The 22,089-nt window shown below is 48.6% G+C and overlaps 1 protein-coding gene across 1 annotated transcript; it reads right to left on the minus strand.

Moving 5' to 3' along the window:
- Positions 1–2,725: 2,725 nt before the first annotated feature.
- LOC124949293 (protein wingless) lies at positions 2,726–12,205 on the minus strand. Its single transcript, XM_047494138.1, has 4 exons — positions 11,181–12,205; positions 9,170–9,420; positions 4,760–5,034; positions 2,726–4,313 (listed from the first exon to the last, which is right to left on the minus strand). The coding sequence occupies exons 1-4, from the start codon at positions 11,279–11,281 to the stop codon at positions 3,756–3,758; spliced, it is 1,185 nt and encodes a 394-aa protein (XP_047350094.1). The 5' UTR covers positions 11,282–12,205; the 3' UTR covers positions 2,726–3,755.
- Positions 12,206–22,089: the final 9,884 nt, after the last annotated feature.

Genomic DNA, 22,089 nt, shown 5'->3' on the forward strand with positions numbered 1-22,089 from the left:
AGTCCGCGATTTCGTACCCCTACGTTCCCACAGTCGAAGAGGACGCGGATTCCGCGAGAGATTCTCTTTGCTCGCACGCCCGTGCGGAATATGGGGGGGAGGAGCTGGACCGACCTGAACCGAGCTTGGACCGAGCCGACCGTCGAGGATCGCGAGGGGCAGAGAGAAAGAGAGAGGGAGAGAGGGAGAGAGAGAGAGAGAGAGAGTGGTAAGGAGGATGAAGAAGAGGGAGAGAAGAACGTGGGCCCTTATAACATGCCAAAACACCGATAATTCGACGGTGTGGTCCCAAACGTCAGCCGATATTCTTTCCCACGGAGAAGCCGCGAGGAAGAGGGGAGAGAGAGTCAGAGAGAGAGAGAGAGAGAGAGAGAAGGTCCGCGCGAGGACAACCCGTAGAACCCGCCAAAAGAGATTCCTGCCATTCCGCCAGTGTATGTTCGACGACGGCCCACCTTCTCTCCTCAATCGCAAAAACGATAAATTAGTTGATTTACGCGCGCTCCTTTTTTTATCGGGGATAATTCTCATCCGAAGGACGGCCGAGTGCGCGCGTTCAAAAGACCTAGAGAGAAAGAGAGAGAGAGAGAGAGAGAGAGAGAGGGAGAAAGGGAGAGAAAAAGATGCTCTTGATCGTAGCCATCTTCCGCCTCGGTCACTTCGGCGACCGCCTCTTTTGCGTCCTTCCTCGTCATCGTCTTTTGCTTCTGCTTCTTCTTCTTCTTATCCTTTTCTCTCTTCCTCGTGGCCGAACGTCATTACGTAGCTTACCTTTTTCCACAAACTTTTTGTCTCTTCGATCGCTCGAGAATCCCTCGCAAATTAAAAATTCTCTTTTTTAAATTAACAACGAATATAATTGAGGGATCTTCTGAAAAAAGTTCGTTTCTTGAAAGATCCCTGCGGTTTGTGCTGTTTCGCGCGTACCGGCGATAGCGATCCGGTAAAGGCGACGAAAACATTTAGAGGTTATGAGAGGCCTCGGCACGATAAAATCAGGGCGGGCCAAAGAAAAGAGTGGACTGGTGCGGAAAGGAGGCACGGAAGAAGGCGCAGAACGACGCGCCGGATCGCACGCGGCGGGCATCCTTGATGGGACGGCAGACGCATTCGGAGTTGATCTCTCGTCGTGGGACGGCTCGATCGTCAACCCCCAGTCACGAATTTCGTATTCGTCCGGCATAATGGCACGAAGTGGTCCGTCCGTGCCAGCGACAACTTCTCCAACATTTCTTTTCTTCGTTTTTTTTCCTTTTTTGTTATTTCTTCTTTTTTTTTTCACTTTTTTCTTCTCTCTCTGTCTCAAAAAAAGAAAAAAAAGAAAAAAAAGAAAAAAAAGTATGCAAACGAGACGTGTCTTCTTCCTTATTTCGTTATCCAACTCGTCGAGTTCGATCGATTCGAGATTAATCCCTAAGGTATCGTCGTAAAACGACGATATGAATGAAAATGTTGACAATGTTTTTTGCCGCAATATATCCGCGAGGAGGTAGGCAAGCGTAAAGGTTGGGACCCGATGCCAAGGATCGCTCGAGGATGCGTGACGGTATGCGTAATAATAGTAAAACCGAATGAAAGGCATAGGGCGGTGTCGGCGTTGGTCTTCTGCTTTTTCGAGGGCGAGAGGACGCTGCTGGACGATGGTGGTGGTGGCGATGGTAGCAGCGATGGTAGCGACGATGGTAGCGAAGGGCTGCGCGTGTTCCGAGATCAAAGCAGCCGCCGTGAGAAGTGGCCCGACTGGCCGAGATTTTTGTCTTCTCCTGAATGCTCGATCTCTGGACGAGACTCGTCTTTACCTCGGACTAGAACAGTCTCTCTTAGCTCGTGGCAAGAATTTGTTTTAGTATCGCGCCTTAGTCATGCCGACCCCTGCTAACAATTTCTGCGTTGGATAAGAATTAGCCCGACTTCCTCGAGTCTCGGAATGCACTTAGAGTTGGAAATACCAAACGGCAGGACCGACGGCCGTGTCCACGATCGAATCGGAGGTAGATACAACAACGGCGAAAGAATATCGTGCACGCGCAGTCTTTGGAGGTGAAACGATATTGAAATGGAGAAAAAGGATTAGAAAGGAAAAGGAAAAGTTTGTTGGTAAGAGTGTCGGAAGCATTAGCGTGGATCCCTGTTTGTACGCGGTCGGAATTCTTTTATCCCGAGCAAGGATTCCTGCGGGATTCCTCGGTCGTTATCATCGCGTGCAGCACGGGGCGAAGTGGGGAGGATCGCTGCGCGGCGAACGCTCGTGAGAGAGTAGCTGCCAGCGAACAGGCAAACAGAGAGAGAGAGAGAGAGAGAGAGAGAGAGAGAGAGAGAGAGAGAGAGAGAGAGAGAGAGAGGGAAAGAACGCGACGAGGAAAGAACGAGGAGAGAAAGAGGAGAGAGTCGAACCAGTCTCCACGGGTTAGGGGCCTCCCACGATATTCCTCGGAGGAATTATGAAGTCGTCCAGCTGGAGAACCAGTTGGCCATATTTCGCGTCGTTACATCGATGTGCGCGCATCGTGTAATGGGAAAATATTGAATGGTTCTACGACATTGCCCCGAGGGAGGGCCAAAGATCGAGAGAGGTTCGTAGATCTCGTCACGAAGATCCGCGATCTCGAAACATTCTCCGACTTCGAAAGCGCATATTTCGCTTTATCGAGTCCTTCTAGGAGAAGAATTTATCCGCTAGAAAGGAATTGAAATAAGTTAGGGGATTGTATAAATATAGAGATTGTACGTTTCATTTACATCGTTTATTCGTCGATATCTTTATTCGTATAAATTAGAATTAATAATAATAATAATTAATACATCTATTATGCACATTATTGAAATCACCATTTTCTCGATTGAAAGGTAAGAAGAAGAAAAGAAGAAGGAAAAAAAATATAGGCCAAAGTATTCGACACTGGTAATGATTTTCTTAAATTTAAGATCAAGAGGAGAGGATCCGCAAGAAATAACTTATCGACCGGTTTGGATTACGAGCCTAAGGATTATTTACAATGGTAGCTTCACGCATATTTTATAATACTTTTTTAAAAATCTTTAGGATCGTACTCCGTCTATGTACAGACACCCACGCACGCACACATACATACATACATACATACATACACGCAGCGTAGACGTACAGATAGACGCGTTCGGCTTTAGCGCGCGCGTCAATAAAAAATAAGAAAAGAAGAGCAATAAAGAGATTTCGTTGAAAATAAATAAACGGATTGTTATTGTTTTTCTCGTAAAAGCTCGCGCAGGCATTCGGAATAACTTCGTCGTCCTTATCGTCTAATCTCTAATCCTGTATTTACAAACGAAACGCAACCGTGATCGTCGACATTTAATGTCTTCGATAAGATGGATCGCTCGAAAACGATCCTGGGCATTTGGAGTCAGTCTTTAATAGATCGCAAATAAATATATAGTTAAGAGTTTAGATCGTGTCGCGTAATACTGAGGAGGAAGCGGAGGAGAATTGAGGAGGAGGAGCCTCGACATCCGAGCTTCTCGAGAGACTCGGAATGTCCTTCGCCAGGAAGGAATCGGTCCTTTAGAGGGAAAGAGAGTAAGCTAGGAGAGATATTCTCTTTCTCGCGTATTTTTTTCTCGGCGTTTGCCCGGAAAGCGATAATTTCGTAATACGAAGAGCTCTCTCTCTCTCTCTCTCTCTCTCTCTCTCTTTCTCTCTATCTATCTTTCTCTGTCTCTCTCTCTCTCGCTCTCTCTCTCTCTCTCTCTCTCTCTCGCTCTCTCTCTGTCTCTCTTTACAAACACGTGTGTATCGTCTTCTTCCTCCAGCAGTGTTGACATTTGACTTCGCAACACCAGTGGAAGATACACGCGCACCTTTCCATTACCGTCACTTCCTGAGTCTTGTAACCTCTTCCGCAACACATGAGATCGCAACCGTCGACACCGATGCTCGTGTCGTTGCATTGTCTGCCGTGCGTACCAAGAATTCCGAGTTTCGGATTCTTCTCACAGAACGGCGGGGAAGGATCCAAGTAGACGAGGTCCTCGGGCTCCGGTGGTTTGTGTTCAGGATTGTACGGTTTAAGTTGGAAATTGTAACGATGACGACGTCCAAGACCGTCTCGGTGCCCATGAACCGAATTGCTCGCAGAGTTGCTCACAATGGCGTTGCTGTTGCCTCGTACTCGATCCGAATTGCTAACCATCACTCTGGATGCTCCGTCGAAGCGATCCTTCAAATTGTCACCGACCACGCGAAAGTTGGGTAGTCTCATCCAGCAGGTCTTTACCGCGCAGGAACCGGACATGCCGTGGCACTTGCACTCTTGTCGCATCTCCGAGAATACGTGCTGCAACAGAACGAATCGTCGAGCCATCTCTCTCTCTCTCTCTCTCTCTTTCTCTCTCGCTCTAGAGTGCGCGCGCGCGCTCACGCGAGGCTACTATCGCGCTGCGTTTCTCCTTGGAAGCGCGGCATTCCAAAGCGGTCAACGAAAAGGATATCGCGATATTCGAATAAAAGAAATGGGAAAAGGTGGGTGCGACTGAGAGGCGAGTCGGCACCGAAAGACTCGAAAACCCAAATGGATATTATAAGAGTTTCGATAAGGCACGCGCGGTAAATTTCGCACTGTTACGATAGGAATAAAGTCGTGGAGAATGTAGATAAATTCCACTTTTGCTAATTCACAGAAGCTTTCATTGACATAAAGTTAAGTCTTTATAGATTATCTCATTGGAATTAGAAAGTCCAAGAGTCCGGATTTAATTATCCATAGAAATAAGAGAGACTTACCGCTCGACCGGCCTCGTTGTTGTGGAGGTTCATTTTCTCCCGGAGATTTCGGCCGCGTTCTCCGGTATCGACGAACTCGCGGGAAAACTTGATGCCGTATCCGATGTTGTCCGAACACCCACCCCATTCCCAGTCTCGAACGGCAGAGGGTGCGCGCGATTGGTGGGTATAGTCGCATGAACACGACTGGATGCTGCCCTCGCTGCACGCTCTCGCGATGCTATGAGTCACAGCTGCGCTCATGATGGCGTAGATGAAGGCGGTCTCTCGGCATCCTGCGAATCGTGTAAAATCGTCCGTGTTCCTTGAATGATCTTCGCTTTTCCTATATTTTTCCGTCTTTTATCGGATAGAGAGAGAGAGAGAGAGAGAGAGAGAGAGAGAGAGGGAGAAGAAGCAGGACAAAACTTTTGCCGGCGCGTTTAGTCGCGTGGGAGTCGCGAGCGCCGATGTCGGCGAACGTCTCAATTCCCCGTAGGGGACTACCTGCACGAGAGGGCCGGTCGCAGGTGGAAGGAGCTGCGGGAGAAAAGGAGACGAAAGAGAGAGAGAGAGAGAAAGAGAGAGAGAGAGAGAGGAGGCAACGCGACCTTTACCCTGAGTGGGCTGACCCTCGAGCACCTCGACCTTATCTGCATAAGATACAAGCACCTGTTGCCAGCATATAAGATGCCGGCACCTTTGTGCCGCTGAAGACGTCTTGAGGAAGAGAGCGAGACTCTCTTCTCTCAACGGGTGGCCCAATGAACGATCGACCAAATCGTTCGATCTTCGGACGTAGGGGAATTATTGAAAATTACACCGAAACTCGCGTACGCGAGTTTCAGTGTAATCTCGCGAGAAACGACGAGAGCATCTTTTAAGAATATTCTGGCTGGTACATCGGCTATCATTAGCGGCACTCAACAGGAGGCTTTAAATTTTTCTCATACGTTTCGAGAGAGAGAGAGAGAGAGAGAGAGATATTACCTTCTCGATTCATCGTCGCATTTCAACTACACATCAACATTTTTGACTAACAACCGTAGCTTTTGAGATAGGTGAAAAATAAGACGTCGAGTCTTTTCGAGTCGAATTTTTGAGCGCGAACATTGTCATTCGTCACGACTCAAGCGAACGGAAAGGTTGAGAAACGAACGACAGAAAAAAAAAGGAAAGAATGGAAGAAAGAAAAAACGATTTTCCTTAATCCGCATGTAGAGAACGACAGTGAGGTCAAACGGAAGGAGGAAAGTCTTTTTCCAATGTAGTAGAAACGGTGATGCTACTTGTTGGGAAGTTTCTCCCTTATAAAAGATTTAGACCGTTCCAACAATGAGTTCTTCGAGAATGTCCCTTAAATTTGATTTGTTCCAGATATTATTCGTCATCATCTAGGACTGCCATGACCGAGAGGATTAAGAAGAAAACTTTTTCATTCTCTTCATGCCGCTGGAGGGAATATGTCATTGGGAAGGATTTTAACGCCGAGAGCAAAAATGCGTTGCTTTTCTCGCCGAATGAAAGAAAAAAGAAGAAAAAGAAGAAAAAGAAGAAAAAAGGCGATGACTCTCGTACATTCATCGTTTACGATCTCGAATCTTTTGAAAAAGTCAGATAGGCACTACATAGGTAATATTTGTTCGAGTATCAGTCATTACTAATCCTTGTCGTTGCGAACTCGAGCGCAAGGCTTATCGATCGCTCGATCCAACTTGGAGATTAAGAACGACCGGGCACGACGAATGAGATCATGAGTTAGGAGACGTTTGCGATTCGAGGAAACGCCCGATCATTCAAAGTTTTTCTTTTATTTTTTTCTTCTTCTTATTTCTTTCTTTTTTTTTTTTTTTTTTTTAACGCGCGTTCCGTCTTGAGCTCAGTTTTACGATTTTCAAACAATCAGATGACGGAGATAAGTCTCGAGGCAAGGCGAGAAATCGTTATCGGTCTGCTCCGACGAACGAAGAATCGCCGTATGAGAAAAGAAAGCATCGCTCGATGATTCCAAGAGTCGGTGCGCTGTTTGCGCTCGATGACTCGACGCGCACTTCCTCTCTCTCTCTCTCTCTCTCTCTCTTTCTCTCTCGCTCTCTATGTCTGTCTCGTACCGCATACGAGATAAATATTAAATAGCCGAAGGTGAGCTTTATCGGTTCGTTCAAACATCGCGCCTCGGAATTGCGTCTACAGAGAACAACGAGTCGCGAAAATTAGCCGAACGCAATAGACTCGTTTTGACTCGCGGATCACGTTTTAGCAAGAAATCGTGGCGTGCCGTCGACACATGTAACACATCATAGGACACGATTTATAGCGACGCAAGGTCATCGCAAAAAACACGATCCCTCGGCCATATAAGACGCAGCTTTGGTCTCGCGCGTCGCCCTACCGAAAGACGGGACACGTCCCTTCGAAAAGCGATTTAACGGATATCGGCGTCGGAGGCTTACCGAGCGATTAAACTTACTCTCTCTCTCTCTCTCTCTCTCTTTCTCTCTCTCTCTCTCTCTCTCTCTCTCTCTCTCGCTTTCTCTCTCTTTTCCGCGCGTGCGAAGGAGAAGAAGAAGAGGAAGAAGAAGAATAAGAAGAAGAAGTAAGAGAGAGAGAGAGAGAGAGAGAGAGAAAGAGAGAGAGAGAAAGAGTGAGAAGAGGACCGAGGCAGGCAGTCGAGAGGACCTACCAATGCGGTAGGTGCCTCTTGGCGGCGGAATGATTACAGGCTACGGACGCACTCACTACCAGCTATAATATCGAGTACAAACTCGTTCAAAAGTATCGAGATTTCTTCTCTTTCTCTCTCTCTCTCTCTCTCTCTCTGTTTCAAAGATACGAAAAGCGGCGAAACGTAGCGTAATCCGGAAACGGCCGTTTAGTCCGTCGAATCGCGCGGATGTTCCATGAGATCCAGTTTTCGTGATGTTCCCCTCGCTCTCTCCCTCCTTTCGGCCGAGTCTCGAAATGCGTATGCGTGCGAGCATAAGCGCGGATCGCCGATAGCGATCTGCGCTTTCCCCTTACTCGCGCTGGAACCTCTCGAGATCTAATCTAAAAGATTCGTTCGAGGACAAAGAGAGAAGAGAAGCGAAAAAAAGGGAATAGAGAGAGAGAGAGAGAGAGAGAGAGAGAGAGAGAGAGAGAAAGGAGAAAGAGAAAAAGAAACTGGTCCGTGTTCGCACGAAGCAACGTCGACGACAACGACGACTAAGGGTGAAAGGTCGAAGGCCTCGCAAAGCGGACGTTCCAGAGAAAAAGAGATGATTCGTCGTGGAAACGAAATACAAAACCGTCTTACCTGCCCGTTGTAAGAACGTCCAAGAAACTTTCATTAACCTCTAATATATCTTTGCAAAAGTATAGATACTTTTTCGTCTCGATCAAATTCATCGATAGAGAAGAACACGAATGGCAAGGGAGGAAGGCACGAGCCTCGAAGGCGCGCGCGCGCGCGCGAGAGAGAAAGAGAGAGAAAGAGAGAGAGAGAGAGAGAGAGAGAGAGAGATGCGCGGGGGGTCGAAAGAGGCGTGCCCTTCGTCCGAAGGCCCCGGGCACGTGCCCTCGCCGGGCCAGATGTATGTTTTGCAACCTGATAATGGACCTTCTCGTACCAGTTCTGGCTCCCCTGCGGCTCTTTTAGATCTCGTCGAGGCGATTGTAAGCCGAGCTTTTTCGCTCGAGCCGCTCCCACCCCATTATGTCGAATGTCCCCATATGGCCACTTAGTAAAACTAAAAGAAGCATGCGAATGAAAAAAAAAAAGAAAAAAAAAAAAGAAAAAATAAAAAAAAAATGAGATGGAAGAAGGGGGAGTGTGCGCGTGAGAGAGAAAAAGATAGGAGATAGAGAACGCGAATCGTGATGAAAGACGAAGAACACTTTTAAATAGTACAGGAAGTAAGATCTCAAAGTCGCCAAGTATGTTACATAGAGCACGTGCGACTTTTCAAGAACGATTCGAACGATAGATCGAAAAGAAAGAAGGCGCGGGCGATGAAGGACGATACCTACCTACTTTCGTCTCTTTCTCTCTTTTTGTTTTTTTTTTTTTTTTTTTCACGAGACGCACGCGAGCGCTCGCTATCCCTTCTTCTCTCTATCTTTCTCTGTCCCTCTCTCTTTCTCCCCCACCTCTCTCTCTCTCTCTCTCTCTCTCTCATTCTCTCTCTCTATCTGCTCGAAACTCGTCTTCTGTAAATCTCTATCGGGAATACCGGTTGTCAGAGACGAGCATGGACAATGGACGGTTTTTTGGAACGTGGAACGAGTCCACCTTATGGTCCGTTATATATACCTGCCGTTTTATCACGAATCATGATTCCGAGCTAAAGTTCCTTCAAAGTCTCGAAGACTTTTTCGTTCGATCTCAAGACTTCACGTAAAACGGGGCGAAGGATGGCGGGGTGTAGAGGAATATTTGGGCGCGATTCTTACCACGATCGACGATCTTGCCGAAAAGATTTTTCCCTCTGAGAAAGTTCTTGGTTGAGCAGTTCCAACGACGATTACGAAACTGATGTTGACATTCGCCGATCGCCTGATTGGCACCTCTCGCCACCGCCATAAGTACCCCTGGGTTTTCTCTGACCAGCCGTCTCTGCTTTCTCCTCAAGGTCGCATAAACGGTGGGATCCATATGGAGCGACGGTAGGAAATTATTCGGCTCTCCTGCTTTCGCGATTCCCCTGAAAGGTTGATTCGTCAAATTAATCCCAATAAATTAAAAGAATTCGTATATAAAGGGGGGGGGAGAGAGAGAGAGAGAGAGAGAGAGAGATAGTGGATGATGTGAGTAACGTCTTAAAAGGGTCTCTCTAACGTAGCCGGCTGGCAGGAGCGAGAGAATTAAGGACGTGTTTTCAAACAGAGATCGCCACGGCAAGGAACCTGGACGGAAGAGATCCTTTAAAGAGCTTTGATTTATTCGATCGATCTTGACCGATCGGAATCTCTTTTTTAGAAGTTGATGATAGAAATTGGAGTGGGAATAAATGCTGCGGACAAGGGAGGCAGGCGCATCTTTTTTCTCGCGCATTCTTCTCGTTCGAAAAGATCGTTCGGGCCGACACTAGGCGAGGCTAAAGCGAGGGTACTCGCGTAAAAAGATTCGCGCTCGAGGAGGAGCATCTCGAGGAGGGTAAAGAGAAGGATTAGGTCGAAAGACGAAACTGGTTCAACAGTTTCGGTGAACGTTCGTGTGCGTACAGCTATGGGCATGTAAGATACCTACTCTTATGTATAAGTACATAGTTATATAAAGGAGCCTGCGAAAAGAATTCGCGTCTCGATCGATGGAGCGTCTCGCAGAAAAACGATCGAAAGAGAAGGTCCGCGTGTTCCTCCGTGGGAAAAGGAAGACGAACGAGAGCGCTCACTCTCACTCTTTCTCTCTCTCTCTCTCTCTCTCTCTCTCTCTCTCTCTCCTCTCTCTCGGTTTAAGGTTGCGCGCGAGTACGAGCAAGACGAGAGGCAGATCGTGCTTTGGATATATCGTCTTGTAAACGGTTAGGCGCGTGTCCGGACGCAACCCCATCAATTCGAAATAGCTCGCGCGTACAGGGATCCCGTCAGTCATCGCACTGTATAATAAACAGCTAATCACCGTCGTCCGATCTCCTAGCGACGTATCTCCTGTCAACGGCATTTCGGCTCAGCCCGACCCTCTCTAGACCCACACTCGAGAGGAAAAGCAAAGCGCGAGGATGAACCGCGGAGAGAGGAACTCATCTTGCGAGCCGACATTTACTCAAGGTAAATAAATCAAGAGCGCGAGCAAGCAGCGACTCTGACAAAGACAACGTACGTTTTTTCGATTCGTTCGTTCCAAAAATCATCGCTCGAGTTAAAGTCGACCGACTTTTACTGTCTTTCCCTTCTCTCTCTCTCTCTCTCTCTCTCTCTCTCTCCCTCTCTGTCTGTCTGTCTGTCTTTCCCAACAGGTAAGGTGTACGTTACCTGTTACACATCGAAACCTGCTTCTCGATGCTCCTAAGTGGCTATCTAAGTGGCTCGAACGATAAATCGACTTTACTTAACGCTACAGGTTCGCAGCGTGGAAAGATAAATCGAGACTAGGAAATTTATATCGAATAAAGATTCGAAAAGCCGACTAAGACGTGCGATCGCGTTAAATAGGATTAACTGGAATAACTCGTTTTAATAAGATCGATATCGATAAAAAAAATCTTGATAGTTATTCACGTCAGCTCTTTAGCGACGGATCTTAATTTCGCACGACCACCAACGATGTACGATGTTCAAGTTCGTCACTGACCTGCATTAAAACGAACGAGAAATTCGAGTTTATTCGGTAAGACACACGTAACGCGCGGCCACTTTGGTTTACCGTTAACGTGCCTAAACCGAGCTAAGAGAAATTTCTAAGGAAGAGAAAAAAGACGGAGAATAATGTATCGTCCTGATTAGCGGACCGAAAATGACTCACCACCACATAGAACCCCTTCCGCGATTCTTGTTTCTCGTAATCTCGGCGAGCGCCGCGTTGGTCGCAAAGCCGAGGACACCGAGAAGAAGCCAGAGTCTCATGGTGGGCCAACGATCTCTATTTGCCGTAATGTCGGCTATCGTGGCTCCTGGAGTAGCTCGAAGAGTGCTAGAGATATCCGTAATAGCTTGATAGGACACCGTGCACCAAACTCGTCGTTCACCGTCCGTCCAACATCACACCGTCCTTCGTAAGAATGCGCACACGAGCGAACGCTCGTCAGCTCGAGCGCATTCTCTCTCTTTCCTTCTTCCTCTCGTTCTCTTTTTTCGTCGTCGTCGTCGTCGTCGTCGTCCTCGTCGTCGTCGCCCTTCGTCGTCGTCGTCGTCGTCGTCGTCGTCGTCGTCGTCGTCGTCGTTGTCGACGTCGTCGTTGTCGTTGTCGTCGTGGTCGTCGTCGTCGTCGTCGTCGTCGTCGTCGTCGAGAAGAGAGAGGCAAGACTCGTAATGCGCTCGGTAGAGTCCAGCGTGACCGACTGCGGAAGGGTCCGAGGATCGGTCGGCTCGGGGCAGGGAAACTCACCCTCCGGGCCCTTCCTTCGAGGGGTGGGTGTCGTCGTGCGGCACGCCGATGCTTCGGAAGATTCGAGTCGATGGTGGGGGAGGCGAGAATTCTACCTGGCACCCTCTATTCTCTATCTCGCACCTCGTCGTCCTCGCGACCTTGCTCTCTCTCCCTTTCTCTCTCTCTCTCTCCCTCTCCCTCTCTCTCTCTCTCTCTCTCTCTCTGTTCTGAAGGGTGGCGCGCAAACGCGCTCAATTTCTTGCGTCTCGAATCGCGCCTCTATCCGACGCCCTTATCTTCTCGCGCGCGAATTATTCGAGAGATACTTTGAAGAATCGCTGCAAGACCAATTCCCTTCGACGGACAAGTATAGGCCTCGGCTAGCCGACTGCACGCGCTCCTCCGTGGAGGAGCCGATCTCTCCTCCTCCTTCTCACCTCCCACCTCCGTAGCTTCCTCTTCGTCCTCGCGAAGACAGAGAGAGAAAGATAGAGATAGAGAGAGAGAGAGAGAGAGAGAGAGAGAAACTTCTCCCCTTCCATCGAATCGGTGAGGCCCTCGAGACCCCCCCCAGACCGATCGAATCTCGGCCCGCCTCTCTCGCTCTCTTTCTCTCGCTACCGTTCTCCTCCCTCTCGAAGGAGCAGCCTTCGCGCCCCCTCTATTTCCTTCAAGCAACATATCTAGTTTGAGAAAAGCAAAGGTACGACTCAACGAACGACGCGAACCTCGATCTCGTCCTCTCGCTCCTACACAATTTTGCATTCCTTTGTCATTCGTTGTAGTTAGTGAGAGTTAGGGAACATCCCTTTCGTCGACACCAACTTCGTAGTTTCGTCGCGAGATGCTTCGAAACGACGTCGCCGCGGCGAGAAGAAGGAACTCTTTGGATCGGTGGAGCAAACGCGAGCACGTGGTCGCCGGGGGAAGCGCCGGTGGTAGGCGGGTCGGTCCCCGCCACGAGGCCACGCCCCTCTCCTTTTACCCCCACCCCTTTGGCAAAGCAAGCAAGGAACTCGTGCCCACCGTCGCTCTTTCCCACTTTTATTTCTTTGCTGGCGCTCAATCGCCGCTGGTGCACGCGTGCCTCTCTTTCTCTCTCGCATATTTTTTCTATATTTTTTTTTCTTCCGTCTTTTTTATACAGCGGCACCTCTCCGATAGATATTAAGTAGTATTTGTCGGGAGAAGGAGATAAACAAAGCCAAAATTTTGCCAGCAGGACATTCGTACGGTAGGGTAGGGTAAAAGGCATGCTCGCTCACATCCTTCTGCGTGTTTCTCTGGCGCGAGCTCGCAACTAATTTCGCGCAATGACTCCAATTACGTTTTTACAAGGGCGCATCTACTCGTTTAAACTCCAACGTCCCCGATCCTCGGAGGCGAACAGTTTATCGTCGGCAAGCAAAATCCAAGGCAATTACATTTGGAATGCCCGTCCACGAAGGTGCGCTCTCCCCGTTCGCTTTTGCCGTCGAGAGAACGGTACAAGAAACGTCTTCCTCGGACGACGAACTGACCGTCCAGCGAGCTCCCTTTTTTTCCTTCTATTCGTCTCTCTTTTCTCTGTCGCAAACTCCCCTTCAATCGCATACCTTAGAATCTCTCGTCGAAACCTAGAGAGATACCTAGGGTATCTCTGGGTTATTCGTGATTTATTCGTTCCTTCATAAAACCATAGGACCAGCCTCACCAGCTGATTAAAGCGATCGTATAGCGAGCGAATGAAAGAAAGGATTGTTTACTCGTATCGCTTTTCATCCTGCCTTTACTTACCTTTCTGGAATATATTCGCTTTTTTACGTAGAGAGAAGGCGGCTCGATATATATATATATACAAAAATAAATACGACGATCTTGTGTAATCGACGAAAAAAGAGATTAAGAAAGATTCGAGACCAGAGGATGGATCGACTAACGTTTTACGTAAGATATAGACCCATGTAACCAAAGTACTTGTGGCTCGTGGTGCACGTATAACGTTTCGCGATAATCGAATAGTCGCGTAAGCCGTATATGTAAGCTGCGCCTGTTACATCGTAGGAACGATGGTCGCCGAGGGCGAGGACGCGTCTGTAGGAGCCGCTATACGAACGATATTACCTTCCCGGTCGCTTTTGCTCGGTACTCTTATGATAATTATCTACTTAATTGCGACGGCTCGCGCGAGCGTGTTCTCGCAGGTGTGCGTACAGCCGTGAGGCATCGTTTACGCGAATCGATTTACTAATCGATTCTACTTTCGCTTTTCCACGAGTAGATTTGATTTCGTAGTAGAGTCGATCGACAAAGTCATAAGGGAATATATCCACCTATTTAAACGGATGCGTAAGAGGCGTTTGCTGCTTCTACGGTTGGTAAAAATAAAGTCGGCACGTTTCGGTGCATCTGGCTTTTAACGTCGATGGCCTCGCAGATGACCGACTAGTAAATCATCCAGATATTCCTCCGTTTACATCTGGATCGTACACTGGCCGAAAGAGAAGAGTGGTCTTGGCAATTTGCTATCTAGTTTGGGTCGTATTTTCGAAAATAGTTTTATCGAGGGTCGAAGCGAGCGCTACGGGAAAGGAAAAAAAAGGAAAGAAAAAGCAAAGGAGATAAAGTGAAAGAAGAAGAAGAGGATAGAAAGAAAGAAAGAAAGAAAGAAAGAAAGAAAAAGAAGACCGGGGTGCAAGGTGGTCGGTCGCATGCATGATAACGTCGTTGGCGGTGAGCCGCGGAGGAGGACACCGACTAGTTGGGGGAATAGTATTAGCGGAGGCCACCGTAGGCGCTCGTGACTATTTATTTGGTGCGGCCGAGCGCCACGCATAGGACGACAAAATATAGGTACGGGGTGGTCCGGTCGAGTTTGCGGTGGCCCGCAGGCCGCAACTTCATTTACACCTATTCACAGCCCCCTCGGTTCCTGAGCGCGGCTTTTAGATTTACGAGCTACCTCGCCTCGCCTCCTCCAGCCATTTCTCCCTCTCTCTTCCTTTCTAGGACGCCTCCGCGAAGAAGCGCGGACATTAGAACGCTTCCACGGACACGAATCTCCTTTCTAATTGGCTATTCAGGAGAACAGAGGCAAAAGAGAGAGAGAGAGGATGAGGAAGAGGCACCAAGAGCAGGTGCGTTCTCGAGTACTTTCGAGTCGAGCGGGTAACAGCGGGAGAGGATTCCCATAGGATGGATCCTATGGGATTAGTCTAATATAGTTTAACTCTCGTCTTGCTCCTTAAGCAAAGGAACAAAGCGTGAAAGACGAATAAAGGGTTGGCCGTTATTAGGAGGAAGGACTGGGCGCGCGCGCGCGCGCGCGCGCGTCACCTTCGAATTCCAACGTTGCTTCCGACGAAGCAGGAATCGTTTGGACGTCGCGCGATCTACGGAGTCGTAGGAACACCTACGAAGGATTTCTGGCAGGGGCGCGAACGAGTCGGACGACATCAAAGGTGCCGCCGAGAGAGCCAATTATCGTTCCGTGAGTGAGCGTGCTGGCGCCCAAAACGGTAGAACATAGAGATGCTTCTTCAGTTTTCTTTCGTTGCGGTTAAGAGAGGATCCTCTTTCTTTTTCTTCGAACGACGATCGTCAATGTCTTTCACAAACTTTCTCGTTTCATTCGGGGGGGGGGAAGGGAGGGGGGTTGCTTTCTGACGCGATACTTAAGCGTGATACAACGGGATACGTTTGACAAGAGATAGCAAAACGGAGAAAAGAATAAACGACGGATTATTGAGAGAAAAAGGAACTTATACCTGACCCCATATCCCATAGGGTCTTTCCAAAGCGAATTATCCTCTCTGTTATGGACAAACATTTATGTATTTATTGCCGTACAAACGGTAAGCATAAGGCCGGCACGAAGGCGATCAATGCGCATTACCATCGGCTCATCTTGGACGTACCTAATAGTAATTGTACCCTTTAGAAGAAAAAAGAAGGGACAAGAGGTTAAGATAAGTAGTAACATCGTTCTACGTCTTTGGTTTTTGAGCCGAAGAAGAAAGAAAGGGGATTGTCGCGTACTAACGTATTAATGAATTTGTTTCGAACGTAGCTCGGTAGGCACGTTATAAATAATTTCGTCGAATAGCCGTCGTATGCGATATCGACGGAAACGATATCGTAATAATGATAATAAAAAATAACTAATAAAAATTCGGGAGGGACGAGTCGTTCGTTTCTCGCGCGTTCGTCCCTTCTTCCAGCTGAGATCGCCGAAAGGATAATGGCGCAGCGCTGTACGAGGAATAACGCGCGTGCGAGCGGCCTGGGAAGACAGAGAGACAGAGAGAGAGAGAGAGAGAGAGAGAGAGAGAGAGAGAGAGAGAGAGAGAGAGAGAGAGGAGAGAGAGAGAGAGAGAGAGAGAAAGAAGCGAGCCGGAGTCGGAGAGAGGAGCCTCGAGGAACATAATGTTTTCATTAGGTCGCGATCATTATCTGGCTCAACCGGGAACAAACGAGCGAATGCCACGGGGCGCATAGCGCGCACGTATTAAGACGAATGGCCAACGTCGCTCCGGTAATTAATTACGGCCTCCCCCAGTGTTACTAATATTAATTAATCCCATTCGTCCCGCGGGCTCTGCTCGAGTACGATATAGTCGAGCGTAGGTACGGTGACTTTACGAAATTGGTCCTTTCTTTCGAAAAAATCGTCCCATCCTTCCTTCCACCGGGATTAAACGTCGAACTTCGCGAACCACCTGTTTCGGAAGATGACTTTCTTTGCCGTTCTGCCTCTCTCGCGCTCGAATCGTTCATTAATTATCCCGGACCGCCCACTTGGGTCCAACCTAATCGTAAATTCTATGCGCGAACATTTCTCCTCCGTTCGATCTCGCGACTCTGAGAGCGCGAGTCCGTGTTCGCCGACGGTCGTCCCCTCGCCGAGATATGAGTAGGGAATAAAAGAGAGACGGACTCGCGAAACCGGTCGATAAATCTTCCTCGTGCGTGGACATCGATCGCCGCGGCTCTTTTCGTCGTCTTATGTACCGGTGATGGCGGTGATGGTGGTGGGTGGAAAGGATAAAAGGTCCGGAAGGGCCGGCTAAAAGGTCCGGAGAAAAGAAATAGAGACGCATCGAGGCGCATTCTCGGCGTGACGCGACGCGTTAATACGTGCTCGATCGATGGACCGATCGATGGATCGGCCGATCTGCCAAGAAATGACGTATCGTCGAACGCCGCGGGCCTACCGATTCTTTGCGAGAAAAAAAGGTCGCGTGGCCAAAGGGAAGGGGCGGCTCGAAAGGGAGGACAAAGAGCGAGACCAAGAGAGAGCGAGCGAGATGGCTCTTTCTCTCTCTCTCTCTCTCGCTCTTGCGCGCGCGCGCGCGTGCCCCGATAGCTGCGCTTCGCGTCGCATCGAGACCAGATGCACCCACCCCCTTGGAGTATACTATTTTTATACGGGCATTTACGATTCTCCGGGTGGGCCATCGCGACCGGAATAGCTCGTATTTTTGACATTCCTTCGATCATTGATCGATCCAAGCTGTACGTAAGCAGGCTTCGTCGCGTGCCTCGTCCGATACGTGACGAGCCAGCCCGATCGTCTTTATCGTCCTCCCTTCTTTTCCCTTTATCCCAGCAGGTCTCGCCTACTCGGCGAGAGTATTCGATTCGCGGTTTTGGACCACCCCGTAGCGTGGAAAGGCTCGCCCTTGGGTCGCATTAATAAATCGGCCCGGACGCACCGAACGTAGATCATCGCGTCGCGGCTCGGCGATCCACGCGGGGATCCGTGGGCCCCCTCCTCTTCTTCTCCTCTTAATTGCTCCGATTAATTAGCCACCACGATTTCGCTAAGGTTAATGGGCGGCCGTACGTTTCGTCGCGGCCGAACGAACCAACCAACCAACGAACCAACCAACGAACGTGCCTTTTAATAAGGTTGCGTTAATCACGCGACACGCGAGGCAAATTGACGTGAGGGCCCTTGCGGGCCCAGTTTCGTCTGTACGCCAAGTCTCGTTTTACGAAGTACTCGACGACAGTGCCGCCCACGTTGACACGCGAAGACGACTCGGTGGGGGGAAGCCCATTCGGGATTTGCCTTCGTCCTCTTTCTCCGCGATGTTTGTTCGTTTAAAGAGGGGAAAAAAAAACAAAGCAAAAGAAAACAAAAAACAAAACGAGTAAAAGTCGAGAGGAGAGCGCGCTTTTCCTTCTTCGATCTCTCGATCTTTCGATCTCGCGATCGCGTGGATTTGGAACCACCCAAGATCGATCCATTAGCGCTCGACGGGATGCGCGCGCTCTCTCTCTCTCTCTCTCTGTATCATCAATATGAAAAATAATCACTGTGGCCGATACCTCCTACGAATCACTTTTTCGAGTACTGTCATTAAAAGTTCTCAACGTTAAACGTATTTATTCTCATTTTCTCGAACGATCGAAGACTTTTGTCGTTTTATACGTTTATTTAAATACGTTGAGAGGAAGCCAAACGTAGTTGCTTACGTTTGTAGGATTTCTTCGAAGCTGTTCGACGAATTATGACGTAGCAAATGCTCGCGATGGAATCGATGACTAAGTAGCTTCGTCCTCGGGATAGTATTTTAGAGAAGCGTCTTTTCCGATCGTGCCTCCGACCACGACGCGTACAGCATTTTAAGCTATTAGTTTCTCTTTCTTTATTTCTTTCTTTGGCTCGTGATGCGCCACCCATAGAAAGAGCTCGATGGTTCTCATAGTCTGATTCATCGTCGAATGATCGAAGCTACTAATTAACCGTCAGGATCCGGTTCCTCGCAGCTGGCAGTGGAATTTCTCTCTCTCTCTCTCTCTCTCTCGTTCTCTCTCACGATTGCTTTCTCTCGCTCTCGCGTGCGAGAGTTTGCGTCAGCTTGGAGAGAAACTTGGGCAGGCTCTTGAACGGAGTCGATGGACGGAAGAAAAGAAAGAGAGAGGAAGAGAGAGAGAGAGAGAGAGAGAGAGAGAGAGAGAGAGAAGAAAAGACGAGTTACGTCTTTGCGATTTCACTCTCTTCTAGCGAGGCAAAGAGGAAAGCCGGAACAAGGAGGTAAACGAATCGTCGCTGCAATTACGATCTTATTATCTCGGATCGTTGGATAGTGCGATAGATTTAATGCGAGATTAACTTGGGAAAATTCTTGAGGCGTCCTAAGAAATCGTCCACCGCGAAAAATTTCTTACGAAGGGGAAGCAAGAGGGATGAAGATCGAAAGGATGGGGAAAAAAAAAAGATACTACGTAGGTATGCCGGCCATTCCGCTGGTAGAAACCTACTACATACTACCTAAGGAAGTCGAAGCGAAGGAGAAAGATTCCTCTATCGGATGATCGATTAAGAGATAAGATCGTATAGATCGTCGTCGTAGGATCTTCTCGGAATAGACGTTTAAGACGAATGCTGTGTCACCTTTTTCGCAAGCGCTTTTCGCTCGTTTCCCGTGTCGCTTCGTGTAATCGTTGTTTTCTCTCTCTCTCTCTCTCTCTCTCTCTCTCTCTCGATGGATAATTTGCGCAAATCGTCTAACCACATTCTTGTTCCTGGTACTCGATCGATACGGAATTCGTTGGACGAGTCGATTCAATTCTAATTCGTTCTAACTCCTGCCATTCTAGCATCTACGACGAGAAGATAGATAATGGCGAACCCCAGAGCATCTGCTCTGGTTTGGCCACCCGCGAGAAGAGCAGTACCAGTTATAGACCGTGGAAAATCATAAATGCCTAACCTACGTGGAATTGAAAGAACAAATAGGTGTAACTCCGGTACCGATTATGCTCACCGGCCCGCCTCTTTCTCTCTTTCTCGCTCGCTCGCTCGCTCGCTCTGCGGTCTTCGGCCTTTTCGACCACCCGCGAGAGAAAGGGAATAGCGTCTTCCTCGTTTCCTCGATTCGTCCAACGTCCAGCGAAACGGCATAAATCTCTTCTCTTTTCGACAAAGAACTGCTACGATGAATACACCTGTCGATCGACTTACTCTCCGAGCGTGACTGTGTCGAAAACATTATAAATCGCCTTTGCTTTTCTTTCTCTTTCTTTCTCCTTCTCACTCTGTCTCTCTCTCTCTCTCTCTCTCGACTTCCGATTCGCACGAGAATCGTACTTTTTCGAGCTTGTTTGTTCGGTAAAATCACCTCGTCTTATGAGAGGGGCACGGTCGAAGAGCGTCCAGCCGTCTAGCCATCCGCGGCGAATCGATTACGCGTCGTGCCAGGTAAAGCGCCAAACGCCATACCGCGTCGTTCTTTCTTCGAGAGGATAATTAGCCATCCTCTCGGATGATTTTGGCCGCGAAGCCAACATTTCGTTCTTTCGCTTCCTCTTCCTTTCTCCCTCTCTCTCTCTCTCTCTCTCTCTTTCTCTGTTGCTCGTGCACTCCGCAGGCGGTTTTCCACTTCTCGGAGAAGCGTAAAGAATCGTTAATGATCACGGGCAACGTCGTTTGCCGAGCAAACGATTCGAATGAAATTCGTTCGTTTCGAGTTCGTTCGAACATTCGCGAACGCTTGGATTCTCACGAGCGAGAATCGGTAAGAGAGATCGGTGTCGCATAGAACGCTGGCTCCACACACACACACACACACACACACACAGAAAATCAAAGACAACTTTATACGGGCATTGAGAGCCAGGTAAAACCTTCGTGGGAGAGGGACAGAGGGAGGGGGTGTGTCTTTGGTTCGAAGAAAGGGGATAAAAAGAAAAAGAGATCCTAAACGGCGTGCATCCGGGTTTCGTGGCGAGTATAGCCAGAGGGATAAGAAGAAGAAGAAGGTGTATACCTACTTACGTCTTCTTTCTACTCTTTCTCTCTCTCTCTCCTCCTTCTGCTCGGTCAGCTGGCTATGACAAATTCATGAGAGAGAGAGAGAGAGAGAGAGAGCGGGACAGCTCTCGATGGAAAATCACCAAGGATAACCAATTCGGAATGTTTTCTTTCAGGAAACTTTTCTTATGCCGTTGACGATCGGTGGCGATCTTTTTGCTCGTTCTTTTCACGATTTATACCATCGAGCATGGCGGAGTGTGGTCCTAGGACACGATAATAAATTGACCTAGCGGATCGACGTTGATGAGGGACGATAAAGATCGACGCCTTCTCGCGATCGTCTACGCGAACGACCGGAGGAGATGGAAACGACTAGACAGAGGAGAGCGGGAGCAGAGACTCGAATCCCTACGGGAGGACGCACGGCATTCCAGGTGCGCTGTAACCAATTTGTGAGCCGAGCGATAGTGACAAATACACGATATTGCCATAACGTATCGTCGGGGCATTGCTATCGGTTCGAATTAATAGTCAACGTCGCTGACTAATAGCCACATTAATTAACGATCCGCGGGTCCAGATTAGCCTAATCCGGCTTAATTTAGTGATCGTACCGTTGCGCGATCCTTCCTATCTGCCTACCTGTCTCCTACGTCCGAGAGAGAGAGAGAGAGAGAGAGAGAGAGAGAGAGTCGTTATTTCCACTTGGCCAATGTCGCCTGACCCTCTTTCCACTTCTTCTTCCATCGTACACCGACGTGACGCATACCTAAAAAGATAGACTTGGCATAAACTCGAAGAGCGTCGAGCCGAAGATGGTAGCGATCATCTCGCCTTAATGCGACCCGACGTTCCTATCGACCTCGAGAGATGGAGAAATCGAGATGGAAACTCAAAAAAACAAAGAAAAAAGAAAGAAAAAAAAAGAAAAAAGCTTCTGAATCCTTCGTGCAATTTTCGAAAGGCTTATTTTTGCTAAAGAAGAAGAAGAAGAAGAAGAAGAAGAAGAAGAGAAAGATGGTAGACCGTAGGCGTAGGGTATACCAAAATGGCGAGGAAGATGGATCACGAGAGGTAAGGCGAAGAGAGGGAAAGCGAGAGGAGGTCTCTCGATTGGTCTGTTTGCCAGCGCGAAGAGCGTCCGAGCGCGTTACAACTCAAACCTTTTAGCCGTTGTTTGTTCGCCGCTTTGTATTCTATTTGTACAAGCGCTTAAACAACTCCGGCTGGCATAAGCTCCGTTGAAGCCCACTCGAGCGCGTCGCGCGAACCCTTGAGCCGAGTCGAGGATACGGAAGGAAATTTCGAAAGAAGACGAGAGAAAGAGAGAGAGAGAGAGAGAGAGAGAGAGAGAGAGAGAGAGAGGGTAAGGGGAAAGAGAGAGAACGGAATCCATCTGTGGCATTCTTCTCGGAGATCGAAGAAGAAGACGCTTTGGCTCGCGGGCCCCGTGGCAAAACGCGCGTTCGTCTTCCATTATCGTCTAATTGGATGAAGATGCAGTTCCCTTTGTCCTTCCTGGAGAAGTCAGACGTATCCGAGAAAGCATCCGCGCGTCGCGTTTAATTGTTTTGCCCCGAGATAATTGGGAGGCAGCGCTCG

This window comes from Vespa velutina, chromosome 5, assembly GCF_912470025.1.
Source record: "Vespa velutina chromosome 5, iVesVel2.1, whole genome shotgun sequence".
NCBI classification, from domain to species: domain Eukaryota; kingdom Metazoa; phylum Arthropoda; class Insecta; order Hymenoptera; family Vespidae; genus Vespa; species Vespa velutina.